This window comes from Lissotriton vulgaris, chromosome 6 (genome assembly GCF_964263255.1).
Source record: "Lissotriton vulgaris chromosome 6, aLisVul1.2, whole genome shotgun sequence".
Lineage (NCBI taxonomy): Eukaryota > Metazoa > Chordata > Amphibia > Caudata > Salamandridae > Lissotriton > Lissotriton vulgaris.
The window spans coordinates 1,289,295,561-1,289,317,158 of NC_141694.1; the positions used below are offsets into that span (position 1 = coordinate 1,289,295,561).

Here is a 21,598-nt window from a genome sequence, read left to right on the forward strand (position 1 = left end):
AATTACCAAAAGATCACCAACAGAAAACCAAAAGCTGATCCTATGCACCAGAACCTAACAGAATTTCATGGTGCCATCGCTTTGTGTTACAGCCACTCCTATGTACTATGCGGGTAATATTGTTACCCCATCAAAGATGTCATCTTCTGTATTCACAGAAGTGGGGGTGTGTCATTCCCAAAAGCTGTGTACTATCAAGGGAATTAAGGTCCATTACGAAGACACCCCTACTGCCTAAAGGGACATCCACGGGATGGCATCATTCAGCCCACGTTCATCACTGCGAAGGCGATAGACCCACTTTTGTTCACATTTAAACAGAAATTTCGCCGTGTCAGTAACTGACGGTGGAATCCATGGTTGGTCCAAAACTGTCCACATGATGTCGGTGGGCTGATGACAGTAGGGTCTATAAACTTTCCCCTGGGACCTTCTTTGTGTGTGAGTGGTAATGAGTGCCTGAACGACTGTTTTGCGAGATGATTGCGGGAGGTAAGGGAAAATTTTCCTGATCATTCGCATTTTGGAGAAACAAGCACCTACCACTTTGTTGACTTGGACCCTTCCAGACAAAGCATTGTCAAAGGTAAAACCAAGGTTACGAGCCGCTTGTACAGGAGAGGGGGGAGGATTCAAAACAGTGGGCCACCAGAGATTAGCAGGAGGGGGGGATTTCTTACTGAAAAAGAGAACCTCCGTTTTGTCTGTGTTAAGGGCAAGGTGATTAGATGCCATCCATGTGCAAATGTTGCCAAGGCAGTTTCTAAAGTTGGAAAAGTGGGAGTCAGAGTGGTCTCTGAAGGAGAAAACAAGCTGAGTGTCGTCAGCATAAGAGACCACTCTGACACCCCAAGACTCAACTACCCCGGCAAGAGGAGCTACATAGGCATTGAACAATAAAGGGCTCAAGGCCGAACCCTGGGGCACTCCGCACAGGAGGGGTTTGTCCTCAGATTCAAAAGGGTGCAACGTAACCCTCTGAAATCGACTGGACAAAAAAGATTTAATCCAGGCCAGCACTGAACCTCCTACCCCTAACTGTTGTAGACGGGTGGCAAGTATATTATGGGAAACCGTATCAAATGCAGTGGATAGGTCGAGGAGGACCAGCATGGCCTCCTCGCCCCTATCCACTGATTCCCTAATGATCTCAGAGACTTCTACCAGCGCCGTCTCAGTGCTGTAACCGGTTCTGAAACCGGACTGGGAGTCATGAAGGAGCTGGTTAGATTCTAGATATCGTGCCAGCTGTTTCAGTACCACCTTCTCCAAGATCTTAGCAGGTTTGGGCAGGAGCGATATAGGCCGATAGTTGCTGAATAATAGGGGGTCAGCACCAGGTTTCTTCATTAAAAGAATTGAAAGAACAGGGAGTGGAACAAGGATTATCTACAAGGGGGTTAAGAGATACCGTGGCAAAGGAGGAGGAGAGTTTGACTATTTTCTCCTGAAAGTAATCCGAAAGTCCATTGCACAGATCTTGAGTGGGGGTACATTGGGATTTTGCAGCTGGGGGATTTGCAAAGTCTTTCACAATAGAGAAAAGAGTTTTGGAGGAGTTATGTGCCTGTTGGATGAGGGTGGAGAAGAAAGTTCTCATAGAGGAGCGTTTCAGTTTGTGAAAATGGTTCCGGGCTGATTTATAAGCCAGTTTGGCTAGAGGGTCATAATCCTGTCTCCATTTACGTTCCAACTTCTTACATTTACTTTTCTCCTCACGAAGCAGAGGAGAAAACCACAGGGCCGAGGGACGAGATCTGGAAGAAGTGAGTGGAACATAAGGGGCAACAGCGTCAAGAGCGGCGCAAAGAGCCGAATTGAATCTAGTGGTCTCTGAATCGAGGTCTTCTAGCTGATTGAGTTGGAAATGTAAATGGCTTTCCAAGGAATCACAGGTTACCTTGGCCCATTTCCGACCTCTGGCTCTGTTAAGAGGGGTGGGGGAGGGAGGGGAAGGGGCCGTGATGGAAAAAGGAATCAGTAAATGATCTGTCCAAGTAATGGGAATCGGAGGAAAAGAGGTGATGCCAGGATGGTTGGAAAAGATGAGGTCAAGTGTATGGCCTGCAATATGGGTGGGACCAATAACTAATTGGGGCAAGCTAAGTCCAAGTAAAGTTTCCAACAGGGAAGAGGCTTGTGAGCAGGAGGGGTTATCAATATGGAGGTTAAAATCACCTAGTACAGTAAAATGGGAATGTTTGAGAGAATAATCTGCAATAGAATGCATCAAAGCATGTAGAGAGGAGGAAGTCAAAGGGGGGGGTGGGGGTTGTAGACCAATATGCCTGCACGAATAGTGCGAGCAGAGTCAGCAACCGTAAAATAAGCGGCTTCAATGAGGCCGAGATTAGGAATTTTCGTAAGATTAAGTTTAAAATGAGATTTGGCAATTACCGCAAGACCTCCTCCAGACTTAGAGTTGTCTCTGTTAATACCAATAAAACAATAGCCGGGGGAGTGGCAAGGTGGATGGCTGGTTTAGAAGAATCTTTGATCCATGTTTCAGTAAGAAACAAGATGTCCCATTTATGGGTGTCGAGAGATAGCCAGATATCAGAGGCGTGAGCTGGGAGGGATCTGCAATTGATTAATGCCGCTTTTAAAGTGGTAGGAGGCTGGCTTTTGACAGTCACGGGAGTTAAAGGAGTTTTAGATATCATAGGGAGAGTGGCGTTGCAGTGAGGGCAGGTATATGCCGTAAAGTCCAGATCATGGGGATTACAGCGGGTTAAGGGAATGCAAGTGCCCGGGCGAAATAGGAGCAATTGATCCGAAGTCCAGGAGGATTTTGGGGTGTGAGAGGCAGGGGGACTGGCGCTGGGCGCGGGTCCGGCGCGGACGGGCGCAGACGGGCTTGCCTTAGGCGCGCCTTCGGCGCGCCATCGGCGCGCCCGCTGCGCCCGCCCGCTGCGCGGACGGGAAGGTCCCTTCTTTATATCCGAGTCCATCAAACCGTGGGAGGAGGGTGGGAGGCGTCCAGGAGCTGGAGCGCTACCCTGCCTCCCCCCAAGATGGCGGTTCCGCGTTCTCCCGGCCGGCGAGAGCGCTGTGCTCAGCTGCGCCGGGGGAGAGAGAGCAGGTCGGGCCCCTGGGACGTAGAGATGTCGTCCGGACCAACAGCGAGGTCTGTCTTAACAATTAAAATGCACCTTTTAAAATATACACAGGTTTTAAAATCGGCAGATCAGCGTGGCGTCTATAGCCCAAATCATCCGGCATACAGACAGTCGAAATAACGTCACACGCACACTCTCAATCAGAGTTAAAATCACAGGGAAAGAAAGATGCCCCCGGCTTCCGCCTCAGGGGATAGCAAGTAATCTGTAAAGGCAAGGGGCAGAGGAACTTAAATAGTGAGGGAGGGCGGGAGGCGTCCAGGAGCTGGAGCGCTGCCCTGCCTCCCCCCAATATGGCGGTTCCGCGTTCTCCCGGCCGGCGAGAGCGCTGTGCTCAGCTGCGCCGGGGGAGAGAGAGCAGGTCGGGCCCCTGGGACGTAGAGATGTCGTCCGGACCAACAGCGAGGTCTGTCTTAACAATTAAAATTATTCAGACCTAGGTGCTACTCCTCCCTCCCATCTGCATGCAGATAGGTCTATTCAGCCTTGTGCTGACTCACCCTGTCTAACGGAATCCCCCAGCCCCTGTCACTCACAAAACCAGACACACAATAAACAAGCTAGCAGAGGCAGGCTGGATGGTTAGGCAAGAAAATACCTACTTTCTAAAAGTGGTATTTTCAAACACAGAATGTTAAAACCAACTTCACCAAAAGATGTATTTTACCAGTTCAGGCATACTAAATTCGAATTTTTACCATGTTCCCTGAGTCAGACAGGATTATAAAATGTTATAATCAAACTGCCCATTCTGGCCTATGGGGAACAGGTAGCCTTGCAATAGTGAAAAACGAAAATTGCTGTAATTCACTATCAGGACATGCCACACACATCAGGGCATGTTCTACCTTATACTTATAATGCACCCTGCCCTTGAGCCTACCTTTGGGGTGTCTGATATGAAGAAAAGGGAAGGTTTAGGGATTGGCAAGTGGGTGCACTTATCAGGTCGACATGGCAGTACTAGACTGCACACAGGCTCTGAATGGCAGGCCTGAGACACACTTTACAAGCTGCTTCTGTGGGTGGCACAACCAGTGCTGCAAGCCCACCAACAAGCCCTGGGGACCCATGGTGCACTGGACTAGGGTCTGACAAGTAAATCAAACAACCTAGTCATGGAGTCAATAATCAATACATCATTTTAACATAGGGAGCACTTGCACCGTGGCACCGAATAGCAGTGGCTCAGTGCCCACTGCATCTAAACAGCAAAACAGATCAAAAACAGAGGAGGCAATCAGTAAAAAATGGAAAGGAGACTCACGCCAATGATACCAGGTCTAACACGCTGCAACAGCGTGCTGGAGTCTGTGGTTAAAATTGTGGTTGGTGATTCCAGCGGGAGCCACGCTTCCGTGCAGGCAGTGGCGATGCATTTCTCTTGTGAAGCGATGATTTAAGAAAACAGGTGCTGGTAGTCAATGTGTGGATTTAGATCACCAGGTTACACTTCCAAGGGCTGGGTTTGGCACCACTTGGCAGATCAGGACTCTCAGCAGAAGAGCCCGGGCACTGGTAGGTGAAGGCTTTGATGGCCTTGAGACTTCTTAACAGGAGACAAGCATGCACAAGCCCTTGGAGAACCTCGGATGTAGGATGTAGAAAGCAAAGTCCAGTCCTTTCACTCCCAGGACAGAAGCAACAAGTAGCAGGCCAGCCCAAAAAAGCAACAGTTAGAGTGGCAATCCCTTCTTCAGCATCCAGCTCTTCTTCCTTGCAGAATGTTCTTGGTCCAGAAGTGTTCTGATTTTGGTGTGTCAGAGGTCCAATACTTATACTCCTTTCTACTTTTGAAGTAAGCAAACGTCAAAGGAAAATTTTTGCAGTGCACAAGACCCTGTTTTTCCCTGACCTGGCTTCAGACACACGACTGGGGTGGACACAGTTTTGTGTAAGGACAGGCATAGCCCTATTTAGATGTCAGTGACAGCTCCTCCCACCACTCTAGCTCAGGAAGGCTCAACAGCCTTGTGATGGGCCATCAGGATATGTAAGACAAACCTCAGCTCCTTTTGTTTGATTGTCTCTAGTGAATGCACAGGAGACCAACTGTCAGCTAACCCCGACGTGTATTCTACAGACAGTGAGAGGAACAGAATGGTTAAGCAATAAAATACCCACTTTCTAAAAGTTAATTGAGAAAATAAGGTGCCAGGGCTCGAGTTTGCCCTGGCACCTTATTTTCTCAATTAACATAGTTGTCCAGCCAGGACCCGTAGGACAAAACCCCCCCCCTATTTACACTTTCTAAAAGTGGCATTTTCAAACACTCAATTTAAAAACAGCTTCACCGAAGGATGTACTTTTAAATTGTGAGTTCAGAGACCGCAACCTCCAAATCTCTGTCTACACTAAGAAGAAATGTCAAGGTAATCCCAATGTTACCCTATGGTAGAGATAGTCCTTGCAATAGTGAATCGCCAAATTAGCAGTATTTCACTATTATGACATATAAAACACACCAGCACATGTCATACTTTTAAAATACACTGCATCCTTCCCATGGTCCTGTCTTGGGCCTACCTAAGAGTAATTTACATGTAGTAAATGGGAAGGTTTGGGCCTGGCATGTGGCTGCAATTGCCAGGTCAAAATGGCAGTTTGAAACTGTACACACAGACACTGCAGTGGCAGGTCTGAGACATGTTTCCAGGCCCACAAATAGCATTTGATTTACATGCTCTGGGCCAACATGGTGCACTTTACTAGGGACTTGCTAGTAAATCAAACATGCCAATCTTGGATAAATTAATAACCAATACATTTTACACAGGGAGCACATGCACTTTAGCACTGATCAGAAGTGGTAAAGTGCCCAGAGTCCTACCACCAGCAAAAAGTAAATGAAACACAAATATGAACAGAAGGTCGGAAGTCAAAAGGCTGGGGAAATAATGCCAAAAGATGGCAGGTCTAACAAGTCCATACACATTTCTCTGATGGACCCTTCTGACAAAATAGCTGAGGATAATTAAACTTAAAAAGTGCAGTGGTCCTGGTCTTTTTTCACCCCAGTTTCAGAGTCAGAACTAATGGACACCATATCTAAGTTGGAAACATAACAACACCTTTCTGACACTGTCTATCATCAAAGACCTCACTAAACTTCTCCTCCCATGTTATCCATTCTGTTCAACTCTTCTCTCGAACAAGGTGCATTCCCAGGTTCTCTAAAAGTTGGCCAAATCTCTCTTCTTCAAAAAAACAACCACTGAGTCCAGATGAACTAAACAACTTCTGTCCAGTCTCCACCTTTCCATTCTTAGGTAAGGTGATAGAAGGTTGCATATCCTTCCAACTGTCATCTCTGATCCAGGTAAATAATATCCTAGACATTCTACAATCGGGTTCAGTCACGGTTATAGCACCAAGACAGGTATTCTGCAGATCATTGATGATTCACTTCTCATTCTTGACACTGGAAATCCATGTCTTCTTGTTCTCTGTGATCTCTCAGCTGACTTTGGTACAGTCAACCACATGCTTCGTTCAGCATCCTGATGAATTTAGTTGAAATTGATAATGATTTATAAAGCGCAACGTATGCCAAGGGCATCATAGCGCTAATGTCCATAAAGAACTGCAATGTGGTAGAGAGAGAAGGAACTGAACTAAATAGCGGTACAATAAAGCCAGGTTTTGAGGTGTATCCTGGAGATGCTCAAATGTGGCTAACATCTTAGATGCCTACGGAGCCATTTCCAAAGTAGGCAGGAGGAACAGACAAAACTCTTCCCACCCCAAGAAACGTTTTTGGTTTTGAGGATGATCACCTTTTTAGATGTTTCAGAATGCAGACTTCTGCTTAGGGTATCCATGAAAAAAAATCATTTAAGTACTTCTGCCAGTATCAGGGAAAGTTTTGTGCACTGTACATAGTGGTTGAAAGGCCGGTCTCTTTTTTACAGGGAAGCAATGAAGATCCTCTAATGCCCTGGAGACTGAGTGGCATTTCGGAATCTTCCTGAGAAGCCCTGCTGCTGAATGTTGCAGCCTCTGAGCGTCTATTTAAGGGGCCTTGTTGAATGGCCAAATAAAGGGCATTACAATAATCAAGCCATGACAAGACTAGAGAAATTAGGACTACCTTCTGCAGCTCAAGACATTTTCTTCAGGCCTTTTAGCAGGAATAAACAGCATGAGGTAAGTTTGCTAATCCGATCTGTGAAAGAGAGGTGTTAGTCAACAATTGCCTTCAGATTCCTTACTTTGGTACAAGCATGGTGAGAAAGCCCAACGAATGTGGTCACCAAGCCATGTTACAGAAAGAGGTGTCCTTCCCAAGAAGGAGCACCTCTTTTTTCTTTAAATTCAACTTCAGACAGTGACTACTCATCCAACTGACTATAGTTCTCATGCAGTTGTTAAAACGATGTGTCACCTCTTCCACTTTACTTGTGATTGACACTATGATTTGTATGTTTTATCAATAAGAACTAGCTAGAGGTGCGAGACTCGGCAGGGAAAAAAATAAATAAATCCGGGCACCGCAGAAGGACGACAGGTCCAAGGAGGAACCAGACCGGTACTTCCGGTCTTTTTCTCTGCCGAGTGACCCAAGGAGGCTTTTACAGATACTAGCCTTTTAAAAGCAAGAGGGAATCCCCCTCTACATATAGACGCACTTTAGGGAGCGCGACACATACTAAAGAAACTACACTATAATCCAGTATCACTTATTTGCACTTTTCACTCATTGGTCCTGAGGAAAGCCAGTTTTTAAGGCCTGGCTGAATCATGTAGACCGCACTGGACGTAGGGAATCATAAATTCACCAACACGCCCGACAGCCTTTTTATCCGCTAACAGGGGCCCAGTCAATAAAACTTACCTATCTTACCCTCGGGTACTGGGACCCACTGTATAGCTTTTAAAAATCTCACCTTCTCACTCACTACACACCACACTCAGCAAGTATACCAGCTCCGCAGCAATACTGGCGTTCAAGCACACCCGGGGCACGCTAGGTGCCACTGTGTTGCGCCCGATGATGAAGCATGCCACCAACTAGATTGGTGGGTGAGGGTTATTTAAACAAACCCAACGGTTTCCCTGATAAAGCGTACACAACAGAGTCTTGCACCTCTAGCTAGTTCTTATTGATAAAACATATATAAATTGGGGATCCGGACTAGCATATCCAGTCCTCACTCTCTTCTTTGATCAGGCATACTATGATTTGTATGCCGTCAGCATAAGAGATGGTGGAGAATCTGAAGAACTGGATCAGCTTGGTTTGGGGAGCACATAAATATTGAAAAGCGTAAGGCTCAGTGATGACCCTTGCGGGATCCTGCAGGGCAAGGAGAACAAGAAGTGAACTTCCCAAAAGTGACTGATTGTTCCCTGCCAGAGTGGAATGACCAGAGGAGATTGTAGGCAGGGCCGTCAATCCCAATCTCAACAAGGCATTCCTTCAGGACCGCATAATTCACAGCGTAGAAGGCTGCAGATAGGTCCAGAAGGACCACCATAGTCTTTTCTCTTTTCTCCATTGTCCATGATATGACAAATTTGTTCAGTGGCCACTACCAGTCCTGACTCAGTGCTATGGCCCTTCCTAAAGCCAAACAGAGCTCCAGCCAAAATCCCATTTTGATCTAAATACTCTGAGAGAGCAATATTCAAATGCCTCTCGAGGATCTTTACTGGCATAAGGAGACACAAGTGTGGGCATCAAAAGTGTAGTTCTTCATGTGTTTACCTCCTATCTAATGAACCGTTCACAAAGAGTGAAAATTGAGAGCTCTGGCTCAAATGCAGTCAGCCTGAAACAAGGGGTTCCTCAAGGAGTGATCCTCTCACTAACCCTATTTATCGTCTATCTTGAGCCCCTTTGTGAGATCCTTAGGAACTCTAGGATCCTCTTTCAACTATATCTGATGATACCCAAACCTACTTGATGTTTGCAACTCTAGTCATTATTACCTTTCTTTCCAACACTGTGGCAAGAGTTGAAACAAATGTCAACTTACCACCTCAAACTTTACCTTGCAAAAACAGAATTTATTTTTATATCTTGTAGAAATCAAAACTACCGGTTAAAGAATGGATAGAATACCTCTCGGTCTTGGACTGTCAAACCTTCATTGTTCAGGACGCCAGGTCACTTGGATTCATACTCAATAATTGGCTCAGCCTCCAGAGTCCTGCCAGGGCCATGGCCAAAAGCGACATGTTCCAACTAATGCTGCTCTGGGGGAGCGGCTGTTTCCCTCCATGGACGTTTTACCTGGATTGAATTATTGGTGCTGGAATTATTCCACCTGGCCAACAAACCTGATTTGAATAATCCTGAATTTATACAAACCACATGACTCTTGCCCAGCATCAGCATCAGTGATGCTGTTCCTTTTTTCACTTGTGTGATTAAGCATACTTGCATCTTCCCTGACACTTGCAGATCCTCCTAGCAGCCGCCAGTCTTCAAGTGACACCTTTCCAAGTCTGGGGCTGTCCCCTGTCCTGAAGAAAACCCTCTACGACATATTATTTATGCGTTATTAGGGTCGGAACGTCACCGCTTAATGTTGGTTCAGCCATACATACCTCTGGTTCCTAATGCAGAGAAGCCTTGCCATTACCAGAGAGACTCTGTTTGTTCTGCCCATTCCTGAAATTATATATGCTTGTACATAGCTTCACAATTGTATATATACACTTGTCACCAGCACTGAGCACTCGTGTCACTTTAAAACACCTGTCACTTTTATACTCTAATTTCACTTGGACAGCCCTACAATATGTCTATTTGGGATATCTGATGGAACAATTCAATAACAGAAACCCTTGTTGCAAAGTATCTTTGTGTTTTTTTTGTATTGGGGTGTTCTCATACTTACCTTTTCGCACGCGCTGATTTGTTCTATCTACAGTTTCACTTGACCCATTGAGCATACTGTTGTAAAGTTATTCTTCATGATTTATCCTTGTGAAACAAAGTAATTCTTGCTCCCCGACAGAGGCATTGGAGCTTGCTATATACTCACCCAGGCTCTGAGGGACACTGGAATACCCCATTGTGTTATACCTGCTCTGGGAGATTCGGCAGCTCATTCTGGAGCAGGACTTACAATCAGTTGTTCAGGCGCTGATTATCTCTGAACTAGACTTGATAAAAGTATGCATGTCACGCATCCCCAAAGCACACCCAGCCCTGCTCAGAGCAGTTCTACACACTGCAGCCCACTTTGTTACTGGACAGAAGAAGTTTGACCACATCACATTTATCCTGCTATCCATCCAATGGCTTCCTATTGAGGCATGAGTACAATTTAAAACTGTGTGCACCTCACACAAATGCCCTATTTTCCTCTTTGCCCATCTATACAAGTGGAAATTGAAAATCTCAGGCATAAACCAGAGTTCAAGAAACACAGAATACCTTCTCCTGAGGTCTCCAATCAAGGGCGTAGCTTGGTCAGTAATGATTGGGGGGGACGCGAGCTTCTGATTTCTCAACAATCACGCGTGGACATTTATCAGAAGCTCAACATGAGGGGCTTAGGGGGTAGTGGAAAGAGAGAATGCAGGTGTTTAGTGCTACTTAAAATATAATTGTTTTCAAACTAATAAAAAAAATGTAAGTCATCAAACATAAATGAGAGAGCGTGTGTGTTTTTATCAGTGTGGGCATGTAAAAATCCCAGGTGAAATCCAACGGACACTTCACCTTACCTAACTGAGAGCACTTGCACCCAACTATTTACCACAGAATCCATTTGTAATGGGGGTGTAACACCTCAACACCTCCTCCCACCCCCTTTGCGCTATGCCCCTGCCTCCAATCTTCAAACAAGAACTATACATGAACCAGTCATTCTCAGGAAGCTCAACAAGAATCTTCAGCTCCCTTCTTCCATGCTCTGTATGTCCCCCATTGCCTTAAGAACTTTATAAAGAAACAAACTTCATTTTGAAATACAGTTTGGTTAAATACATGATGCCCCACACACTCTCGAACGTCTTTTTCTCACTTTTCCTGCAATGCGACTCAAATTTATTTTTCCGTCGAGTGAACTAACTGTACTTTTGTAAAGCCCTCTGATGCCCCTACGCTATATACAATCACAAAAATTATTCAAACAAATAAAAATAAAGTTCCTAAATCGTGAGATGCAGACAGCACTGTATGTAGTGGAAAAACAATGACTGACAGTTACAGCGTACCCCAACCTAATAATGCCAAGAAAAGGCTAAACAGAATAAAAATTAACATTTATTACCCTTTCATGCTAGCTTGGCCGTTTGCCATCTGAAGGTCATCTCTAGTTTTTGGTTCTCAGGCAAGATTTTGCATGCATCGTTTTTACTTCTGGTAAAAAAAAAGCTAATACAAATATTACAAAGGACTAAAATAGTCAGTTCTCAGCTTTTGGTATGTTGCTTGGTGTAAGAGTGACGTCACCGAGACGGGGCGGGGCTCGCAGGACCTCGCCCCACCCCCTGGGCCCGTCGGTTTGCAGCCCGCCTACCTCCTGCGCTCGAGACCGCCCCTGTGCCTTGTGACAGCTGTTGGTTGGTCCCGAAGAAGAGAGGGGAGGGTCAGGAAGAGACAGACGTGAAGTTTCTCTTGGACATTTACTACCGAGGGCTCTGGAACCTTGGAGGCGTCGGGGGTGTAGAAAGACGTCACAGGACACTACCTCAATTCACCTGGGTGTGCTATTACGTACTTCCTTATTCTAGGCACCCGTTCACCCTGCTCTCCACTTCCTCCTTTGCCGCCGCCCCCCGGGGTCGCCTTGCAGCGGGCATGTCCGCCCCGGGAAGCGGTGACGAGGTTGCTTCAGCCGCTGGCGGGTCCCCGATGCCCCCAGAGCGCCGCGAGTACCTGTTCAAGGTGCTGGTGATCGGAGAGCTGGGCGTGGGCAAGACCAGCATCATCAAGCGCTATGTGCACCAGCTCTTCTCGCAGCACTACCGCGCTACCATCGGCGTCGACTTCGCCCTGAAGGTGATCAGTTGGGACAGCAGGACCATGGTGCGTCTGCAGCTGTGGGACATCGCAGGTGAGGCAATAACGCCACAATTGCGTAAAGGTCGCAGTTCAAGTGTCAATAGGTTTTCCTGTCAGCCAGCAGCGTGTTGAAGTGTGGGATTTGTAGTTTCCATGTTACCCAAGGAATGATGGTCTAGAAATCACTAATAAGTAGAGGACTTTAGTTGAAAGTCCACGTTTAAATAAAGGTACCCTATGTGACAAGGGGTAAATGGGCATCTTTGTAAATTGGCAGTGGGAAGGAGCTTGTGTCCTCTAACTAGAACATGATTAGCGCCCCTAAAATGGAGACTGGTCCGAGGGGCTGGAGGAGTGAAGTGAGCATGACCGCCGATCGTTTCCCCGGTGATCGTTTATTTCTGTGAATCCATAAGGCTCTGGCCCGTCTATGAATCGGTCTAAAGGTGTTTCAGAAGTGACTTTATAAATCTCTGCGTAGTGCCAGAGTACCTCGTTTCTCCCTATTTGGGAGTGAGTTTCACACATTGAAGTAGTCTCACTCGTCTACTTTATCCATGCCTCTCTTTTATTTTTTTTGTGTTGAACATTTTTATTGAATTTTGCAATAAAAATACACCAAGCGAATAACGGTAAGGATGCATTATTACATTGTTAATAAATTAATGAGGGATTGTATAATGATAAAAAAGTGACAATAAATACATGACATTTGTTGATGAATAAAAGCATATATATATATATATATATATATATATATATATATATATATATATATCCATGCCTCTCTTGAAGTTAACAAAATATGGCTAGTGTTTTTTTACATTTTTGTTACAACATAATTTTTTATCACAATCATCCGGAAAGAGTGACATATTATTAATGCGGCTCTATTTGGGATTAATATGGATATATCACACATCCCTCAATGGGAAACGGTTCAGTAACCTCACTGGACCAGACTTGACTTAGGCTTTTGCTGAAAAAAGACTCAAACAATGGAAAATCTTTAGCAAATAAGGCCCAGGAAATGTTCAAATATTGCAGTTACACCTTTCTGAAAAGGTCAAACTTTTGCAGAATGGCACCAGCATTTACACAAATTACATAACACAGAGTGGGAGAGGTGTGGCGCCGCGGCCAGGGTGACTGACTCCAGAATCTGGGGATCACGGTTTGATCCCGGGGCCGGCGGCAGATTAGCCCAGCACCATGTGACTCTGGGCAATAGCTTGCTTAATCTTCCCGACGGCCCCCAGCGCCTAGAGACCATAACGGGTGATGGTTTGCGCTTTACAAATGTGGATTAATATTATTATTATTACAGGTTTCCTCTAAAGGTATTTGTTCAAACTTGACAGTATAACACTCCCTGAACTCCAGAGAGATATTTCAAGAATGTTTTCCTCCTCAAAATATTGAAAAACACATACCTTATGTTGAAGCAAGAGTGATCGTGTCATTAAATCTCGGATGATTGAAATACATGTGCTGGCTCAATCGTCCTTCTAAAATCTAATTGTTACTGAGTAGTCGATACTTTAGTAAGAAAAGATGTACGTTTTTTATTACAACATATGTATTTCTGAAATGGAAAGTAGTAAACTGTAATAAAGAGATTGCCCTTTTGCATATTTTTTGACTGGTTGGGTGTCTTCTGGTGTTGTGGTTGATGTTTGTACTTTGAATGACTTTAGGTGATGAAATTACAGTTTCCTGATCTGAAACTGCACCGCTTGCCACACCAAGTTCTGTTAAATCGTTCAACTGAATGGCTAACCATTGCATAGATATATGAATAACAAAATGTTATTTTCCGGGATAATTACAAGAAATCGCGGTAAAGGAGTGAACCTTGAAAAGGATCTAAGTTCCTGTGTGTTTGTGATTTTGAGTGCAACTAGTATTATTTTTATAGTACAGCTGGGTTACATAATTGCAACATTAGCTTAGGCCCCACAGGGCATTGTAGTCTATGATGTAACAGCCATCACAGATGGTATTTGAAATCTCACTTCTAGCGGTTGTAGATCTCAGAAGCATAGACGCAATCTTCATGGTTTGAGTTCCATATCGTGATTGCTGCAGAAGATGAGTCGACTTATCCAGTGCATGCCAGTGCTCTACTTGCACAGAGCTCTCATTTACTTTGGCACGGCTCTGTGGAACCGTGGATTAGTAAGGCCTCTGATCTTGCCATCTTAGGGATAACTAAATTGTATGTGTGGCGGAAGAAAAAAAACTTACTATAGATGTGATCTCAGTTTGTATGTTTAGTGTCTCGTCAAGCAGTAACTCGTTCTTAGACTTAAGCTTTAGTAGGCACAGAAATCCTTACATTTCTGTGCCCAGGATTGATGTGGCATGATATATGTGGTGACTCTAAATCTGCAAGCATGTCTACGTCTTGCCACAGACGAGTTGGTCTGTCTCTAAGCCACCTTCTTTTATAAAGTTTTCTTTATAAAGTAACAGGGTTTAGTCAGAATATTTATATTATATGGTATCCCCCACCAGTTCCACCTCCCCACCCAAAATTGTCCTCCGTTTGTAGATCTAACTAAAAAGTAGCCATATTGAGCCAGAATCTGTTTGAAGATAGTAATCTTCTTAGTTGTGTTCCTGCAGCTGATAAATAAACAAATTCCGCATTATTAATTAGAGGTATCTGAATGGTCAGGCATGTCAAAATATGTCCTATGTCCTTGAGTTACGGATATTTTGTCTTTGTGTTTCCAGGCCTTTGAGAGCTTTAAAAAGCTGATAGAGCGCGTAGGTCACCCAACTAGAATTTGTACAGATACTCACCTTGGCCCATAATTCCAAATCGTATACCTTAACCTTTATTTATGTAACTCACGCTCTACTACCAGTATATTATGATTTTATCTCTAATTCCTATACCAGTATCCTACTAATCTTCATCACTAGATACCTATACACGATAGATCAGGGAGTTGAGTTAAGGAAAAGACACTCACAACATCATAACATTTGTAATTATATAACTCCATGGCTGCTAGAGCAATTACCGCTGGGTGCTGAAATATTCAGAAACCCATGCTCCATGACGAGCTCAGCTCGTCATGAGTGTATGAGAGGTGTACATCATGACGAGCTGAGCTCGTCATGAGCGTCAAAGGTGTTAATAACCACAGACTCAGGGTAGGTTCAAACTCTTTATCTAATCATCATCATAAGTCATGAGCCATAAGTTAAATGCTATCAGACTATCAATAACCAAAATCAGAAACCGCGTATAGCTATGAATAAGATAGAGTATGCTAATCATTTAGAAACTTAGAGAATAAAGGGAAGGTAGAAACAAGGAACATGCTAATTTTAGAAAACAGTCTTTCGCAACTTGATTAAAGGAGGGTAAAGAAAGGGAACATACTAAACCCAAAGACTTGCGCAATTCACTGGCAGTTGGAAAGGAGAAATACAATTTGTCAATTCAATTATTTAGATTTTGGCTTAATAACTATAGGGAAGGTAAGATTTGGAACATACTATTAAATTCAGCTTATCTCCTTAAAGGGAGGGTGAGAAAAGGAACATATACTCTTGTAGAAACATATCGCATTAGCTAAAGGTGGGTTGAAAAGTGGAACACACTAATAGTCAATAATACATAAAAGTCTCATTTATCAAGGGACGGGAAAAGAAAAGGGACGTATGCACTCAAAAGCTTTGCAAAATTCGGGAAGGTGAGAAAAGGAATGCAAGTTAATCTACAATGACCCACACAGACTTATATTACCCAGACCAACCCTGGCCACGGGTCAGTTGGAAAAGACAGGAGGAACCCCAAAGACTTCAGTGCCAGTAGGCAAGCAGGTGCAGCTCATGGACAATCAGGAAAGGATAACCCCAGAATTTGGATCAGGACCGATTTCACCAAAGGTTAAGACCAGCACCCACAGCTTCGGTTGCAACGCCTGCGCTACTCCCTCTCTGCAAGGACTCTGCCAAAACCCTGATTGGGTTATAACTTTTATCAGCAAAGTGCTTCGCCAGCACTTTCACTTCCCAAAACCCCGATTGGGTTCTCAAACCTCCCAACAGAGTGCTCTGCAGCGCTCTGCTTTCAGTCACCTATGGAGTGCGTTGGGTCAGTGACAGGTCAGCTAATCAGACAAGTCGGACAATTTCTCTAGCTAAACTTACGCTAATTATACTGTTTTTCAGGTCAATGTACCACCCCCCAATGTTGCAAGTGTAAGGATTCCCAATTTTGATTGGACAAAGGAGTAGGACAGGTCATCACACCACCTACATTTTTAGACTTTCTCAGACTCCTTTTTCAAATTCCGTTTACGCCCCTTAAATTCCAGGTTCTCATGACATATGCCTTTTGTTTAACAATGGTGAATATAACATTGAATACAATGGTAACAATTTTCAGTACAGTTTAGCTTCTTCTAGCTGGGTCACAGTTCGGGTTCCCGGGCGCATCTTGGCTGTTGCTGCCATCTGGCAGGATTCCAATGCTGCAGAGTTCATTTTTCCTCCCCGGCGTGTCATGCGCAGAAGGGACTTCCAAAATGGAGTAATAAGCACCTCCCAGGCCCAAAGAATAAGATTCATGAAAAGTAAAAGGAAACAATTTAGAACACAGTAATAAATGATTACACTGTATACCCTGAATCTCTATACTATACCCATTACTTTAATATAAACTATTGCATTAGGATTAAGCAAAACGAACAGCTTAGCGAAAGCAGCAATGCAAGCTTCTTGTATGTGAGATCACAGAACAGCCATTTTAGCACTAGTGCGCAGATGCGACAGGGTTCCCTCCAAAGCTGCGAGTACGTCATGACAGACAGACGCATGCGCAGTAGAAATTCCCGCGTAGCAGCAGCCATTTTATATGCAAGCTTATTAGGATTAGAAAACACATAAGCAAGCTTCACTCGGTTTCCCAATACAGATAAAGAAAGGGTAAATTAGTAAGACAAACAGGTTGGTTATTTCGTTATATGTTATTCGAGGTTCATGAATCCGAACAAGTCGCTTCGTATGCGAATCCTTGCTCCATCAAAGCTTATTGTTTCAAGACAGCTGAAGGGATGCGACGAGAACACTCAGCAACTTAAATAAAAAAAAGTCCAGGGGGAGAGACTAAATTGGAGATCCCACCTGGTTGAGGATCATAGAATCACCACTTTAAAACTAAGAGTTGAAAAGTTGACCCGTGATCTTAACTCCATCCATGCTGATGACGAGCTCAGCTCGTCATGAGGCACGGTGCTCCCTCGTCATGAGGCACGGTGCTCCGGTGCTCATTACGAGCTGAGCTTGACATGAGCCCTGGAACGCTCACACGTGGGGATAATTCCCCTGCTGTGCTGAGCGTTTCACGGGAACGGGTGTGGTCATGACGAGCTCAGCTCGTCATGAGCACACGAGCACTGTGCCTCATGACGAGTTGAGCTCGTCATGAGCACGGGGGTGCTGTGCGCGCCCCCCGCCACCCAGCACATCGGGGGAATTACCCCCGCTGCGAAGGAGTTAAACAGTCAAGGCAAACGGTCCTACTAACCATTGTAAAAAATAAATTCCAATTTTTTGAGGCCAAGGACATAAATCTGATAATGTCATGCCAGCAATAGGTGTGATCTACATGATTTGTGTTCCTTTGGAGGAAGCTCTTGTTCATTGACTTGCCACTTTAAGGTGTTGTAGTTTTTTTTGTTTTGAATTTGATATCTTTTTATTACCTGGAGCAGATTCATTTTTAGCTGAGCGGCTCATAAGGTGTATGCTTTTCTGGGTTTCCACAGCCTAACATAGTGGTTCAAAGTTCCAAAATTGTATTACATAATACAGTCAACAAAGTGAGTTAATAATGGTTTGTGATACAGTGTTGAAATGCTGGTGCACATGCCACTCCCATCTTCTGTGGTGTTTTGATGTTTTTGTTCAGAAAGTGGCTAGATCAACTTTAGGAACTTTGTGTAAAGTTATCTTTAGTAAGTAGCGGAAGAGTGTGGTGTACTTATGTTTTTTACTTTTTTTTTTAGTATCATACTTCTGCTTTTAAAAAGTTTGTAATGAGTCAAGCTCAAAAAAATGAATCCCTTCTTCACCCTACACCACTTCTGTGTCCATGCACTTGTGGTCTCGAAAATTGAAGAATCTTGTAGAGAGTTGAACTTGGTAACTTGGTCGTGCAAAACTCAACAAGCATTGGCAATGCCAGTACGGCTGGCTTTAAAGGAATGTTGTATTGTGAAGTGTGTTTGTGTGGAAGCAAAGAACTGTAGAATATTATGGGTGTCGCTTAAAAGGACAGGTGACGGTTGCACTATCAAGCCAGACCTCCACATCCACGTTGGTTAATGACTGTCCATCTCCCATCTGTGCTGCCTGCAGGGAAAAACACACATTTTAATAATATAGTTATCTAACAAACTTTTACAGCATTGCAATGTCGTGTATGTCCCTGAAAGTTTAAGGTCAGCGAACTGAATAAATAAACATAATGATCACAGCTTGTTGTGGGAAAGCATTTTTCTTTTGTGAAAGCACACAACTTCTGCCCAATCAAAATGTACTCCTGCCTCACAGCATGTGGGCAGAGCCAACGCCCCTCTCTACTCGCATCATTTTCGGGTGAAAACTACACTGTCAATCCAGACCATAAAAATGATGTCAAACCATCACTAGTAGCAGACCAGACCATAAAAACCCATCCTCCCCATTTGGGTCTATTTTCATTTTTGCTCACCACTGTAGTGCATGCTAGCATGCCTTTGCTTCCCACCAATTTAAATGTGTTTAAAGGTAGACCTTAATGGATGCCAGTAATGCAATGTTTACCTCTCACAACACGGTTTATTTTGTGTGTTTTATGCATAGGATGGGCCGGGCTGGTGCAAAGTTCAATACCGTTGCGTCGCACCTGCAGACGAGCTGTTTATTAGTCATTCATATCTGTAAGATGACAGTGACAGTATTGGAGGAGTTTTGATAGGCTTCTTTTTAAGCTTGGAAGCTTCTGGATTCTTTGGCATAAAACGGTTTCTGTTTCGTCTTGGGAGGTTTATTTTTAATACTGACTAAGAGGTGCCGGTTTATTTTTAATATTGACTAAGAGGTGCCGAATCAAGAGATCTACTGGATTGTGTGATGATATTTCTTTCGTGGAGCTGTTTCGAGCCACCAAGGGACATGTGACTACTAATTGTGTCACTGTGACGGCACACTGGTCATTTCTGTGCAGGATCCGCGTGGACGCTGGGCCATAGCCATATTTGGTCATAGAAGAGGGACTAGACTTCAAACTCCTGCTCTCCTTTACATGTTTACTTTTCCACACTATCACCCCTACTAAACCTTTTCTTCTTTACACCACTTTGTCACAACTTTTTCATCCACACGTGGAGGCCAGAAGTTAAGTCTACCCTGATAACCCGTGCGTGATATTTAGAATGCTCAAATAATTAAAATATATATATATTTAAGCATTGGCAGTGCCAAAATGTCTGGCTTTGTAGTGCCTCACGCAGGAACCCCCAGCACTAAAATGGTTATGACTCTCACCGGGCACCGAAAGGCACATAACACCCCTGCCCTCATGAACTCGCAACCCTCCCCCTTCAAACTTGGCCAAAAGACTCCCCTGCACTCACACAGTTCCCCCGGCTATCACATGGTCGCACCTCTCTCTTGTCCCTCACACAGACATACCTCTCAACTTACACCAGTGGTCTTTAAACTTCTTAATGCCACGCCCGTGTTAAAAGAAAATCATTAGTCCCCCTCAATTTTTCTCAATTATTCTGTTAAATTGGCAATGTTTAAATATGCCTAGACATATTTAAACATTGCAGTTTAGTTCTGTAACCCCTTTTACACACACTCAGAGCCAGGGTATAAATGGCAAATTATGTTGGTGGTGGCCCATTACAAAGTGTCTTACCGCTGCTCATTTCTTTATCACTTAAAAGAGAGCATACTGCTTCTCTTGGCCTGAGCTTGGTGCCCCCCTAAGATCACTTAAGGGCCCCATAGGGGAGTGCACCCCTCTGTACTACACTCACATGGCCGCACCTTGCACTAACACGGGTACACATGTCGCACTTTACTCCCAGCGCCACATCTTTGACCCCACACTCTTTGCGTCTCTGCCGTCACACAGACGCATCTTTCACCCTGCCCTCTCACAGGCACACCTCTTACCTGCCCTTTCATGGGCACTTTGTTCATCCTGTATTCACAAAGGCACCTCTCTTCCCATGCCCTGTCAATAGCACAACTCTCATACCTCCCTCATAAGGACAGACCCCTCCCTTGAACTCTCACACATACACCCTCAAGCTGTACACACACACACAGATACACTACTTAGGCCATTCCTGACACAGACACACCCCTCACTCTGCATTTGTAACCTCACCGTGCACTCACACCGGCAACCTCTCACTTTGCATTAATACAAGTACACCGCTCCCTCTGCACTCCAACAGGGACAACCCCCCACTGCAGTCGTTCAGGCACACCTCTTACACTGCCCTCACATAGGCATCAATACCCCCACAACCCAAACAGGCACACCTTTCACCCTGCACAGGCACACCGTTTACCATGCCCTGATATGGGCACATTGCACACTCTACTCCCAGATGAATACATTGTTCTCCTTATCCTCAGATGGGCTGCTTGCTTACCATGCCCTCACAGACACAGCCTTCTCCTTGCACTTAGGACACACCTCTCCTCTTTGCATTAAAATGGACACTCCGCTCCCGGTACTTATGAATGACATATGTATGTAGTATGTCTGCAAATTTGGTATGTAGTACCTGTGCTTGTTACATTTATGTTGGGTAGTATGGTGCATGCATTGCACATGTACTGTGTATGCTGGATGCATGTACTTGACAAGGAGCCGGTTGTGGGCTGTTGGGTCCTCTGGAGGAGGGAAGGCTTTCCTGAGTGGGTGGTAGATGCCACTAAGCGGAAAAGAAAGGTGTCTCTGAGGCGAGGGAGAGACAGGAGAATGAATGAATGAATAAGCAGTTCAATTTTTTTACTGGGCATGGCAGAATGACTGAAAGTTGTTGGGACCTGGTGTTCTAAAATGTGACTTTTCATTCTGGGCTGGCCGTTGATAGAAACGGCCATTTACAAGGACTTCCTGACGCCATATTTTAAATAAAACATTTCCAAACCCAGCACAGGAACTTTCAAAAGGCAAACCACAGCGTGAGGCCTCCTACTAACGGAGCAGCGAGCTTCCAGCTGTTACATCTGCTGAAATATTCTTTCGTCCCCAAAAGCAAAGTTATAAAATGTTACATCCCTTTTTTTTACCAAGATGTTTGCGGAAGTCAGCGAGTTGCTTCTTGTAGTTCCCAGGTTACACATGGCGACAGTTTGCCCAGCGGATACTCCGTGTTTCTGTATTATTCCAGAAAGCATATTGTGGGCCCACACAGACCCTGAACTTCCAGCCGTGGGCTTCTAGGCGTTCGTGAAGAGAAGTCACTCTGGTAATCCGCACATG

At 44.6% G+C, this 21,598-nt stretch overlaps 1 protein-coding gene across 1 annotated transcript in view; it reads left to right on the forward strand.

The window, feature by feature from the left end:
* Positions 1-11,654: 11,654 nt before the first annotated feature.
* Positions 11,655-21,598, forward strand: part of RAB32 (RAB32, member RAS oncogene family) — a 117,974-nt gene continuing 108,030 nt past the window's right edge. The window contains exon 1 of the mRNA XM_086927422.1: positions 11,655-12,133. Coding sequence (XP_086783548.1) covers positions 11,878-12,133 — 256 coding nt within the window. The 5' untranslated portion in view covers positions 11,655-11,877. The remainder of the gene's footprint in view (positions 12,134-21,598) is intronic.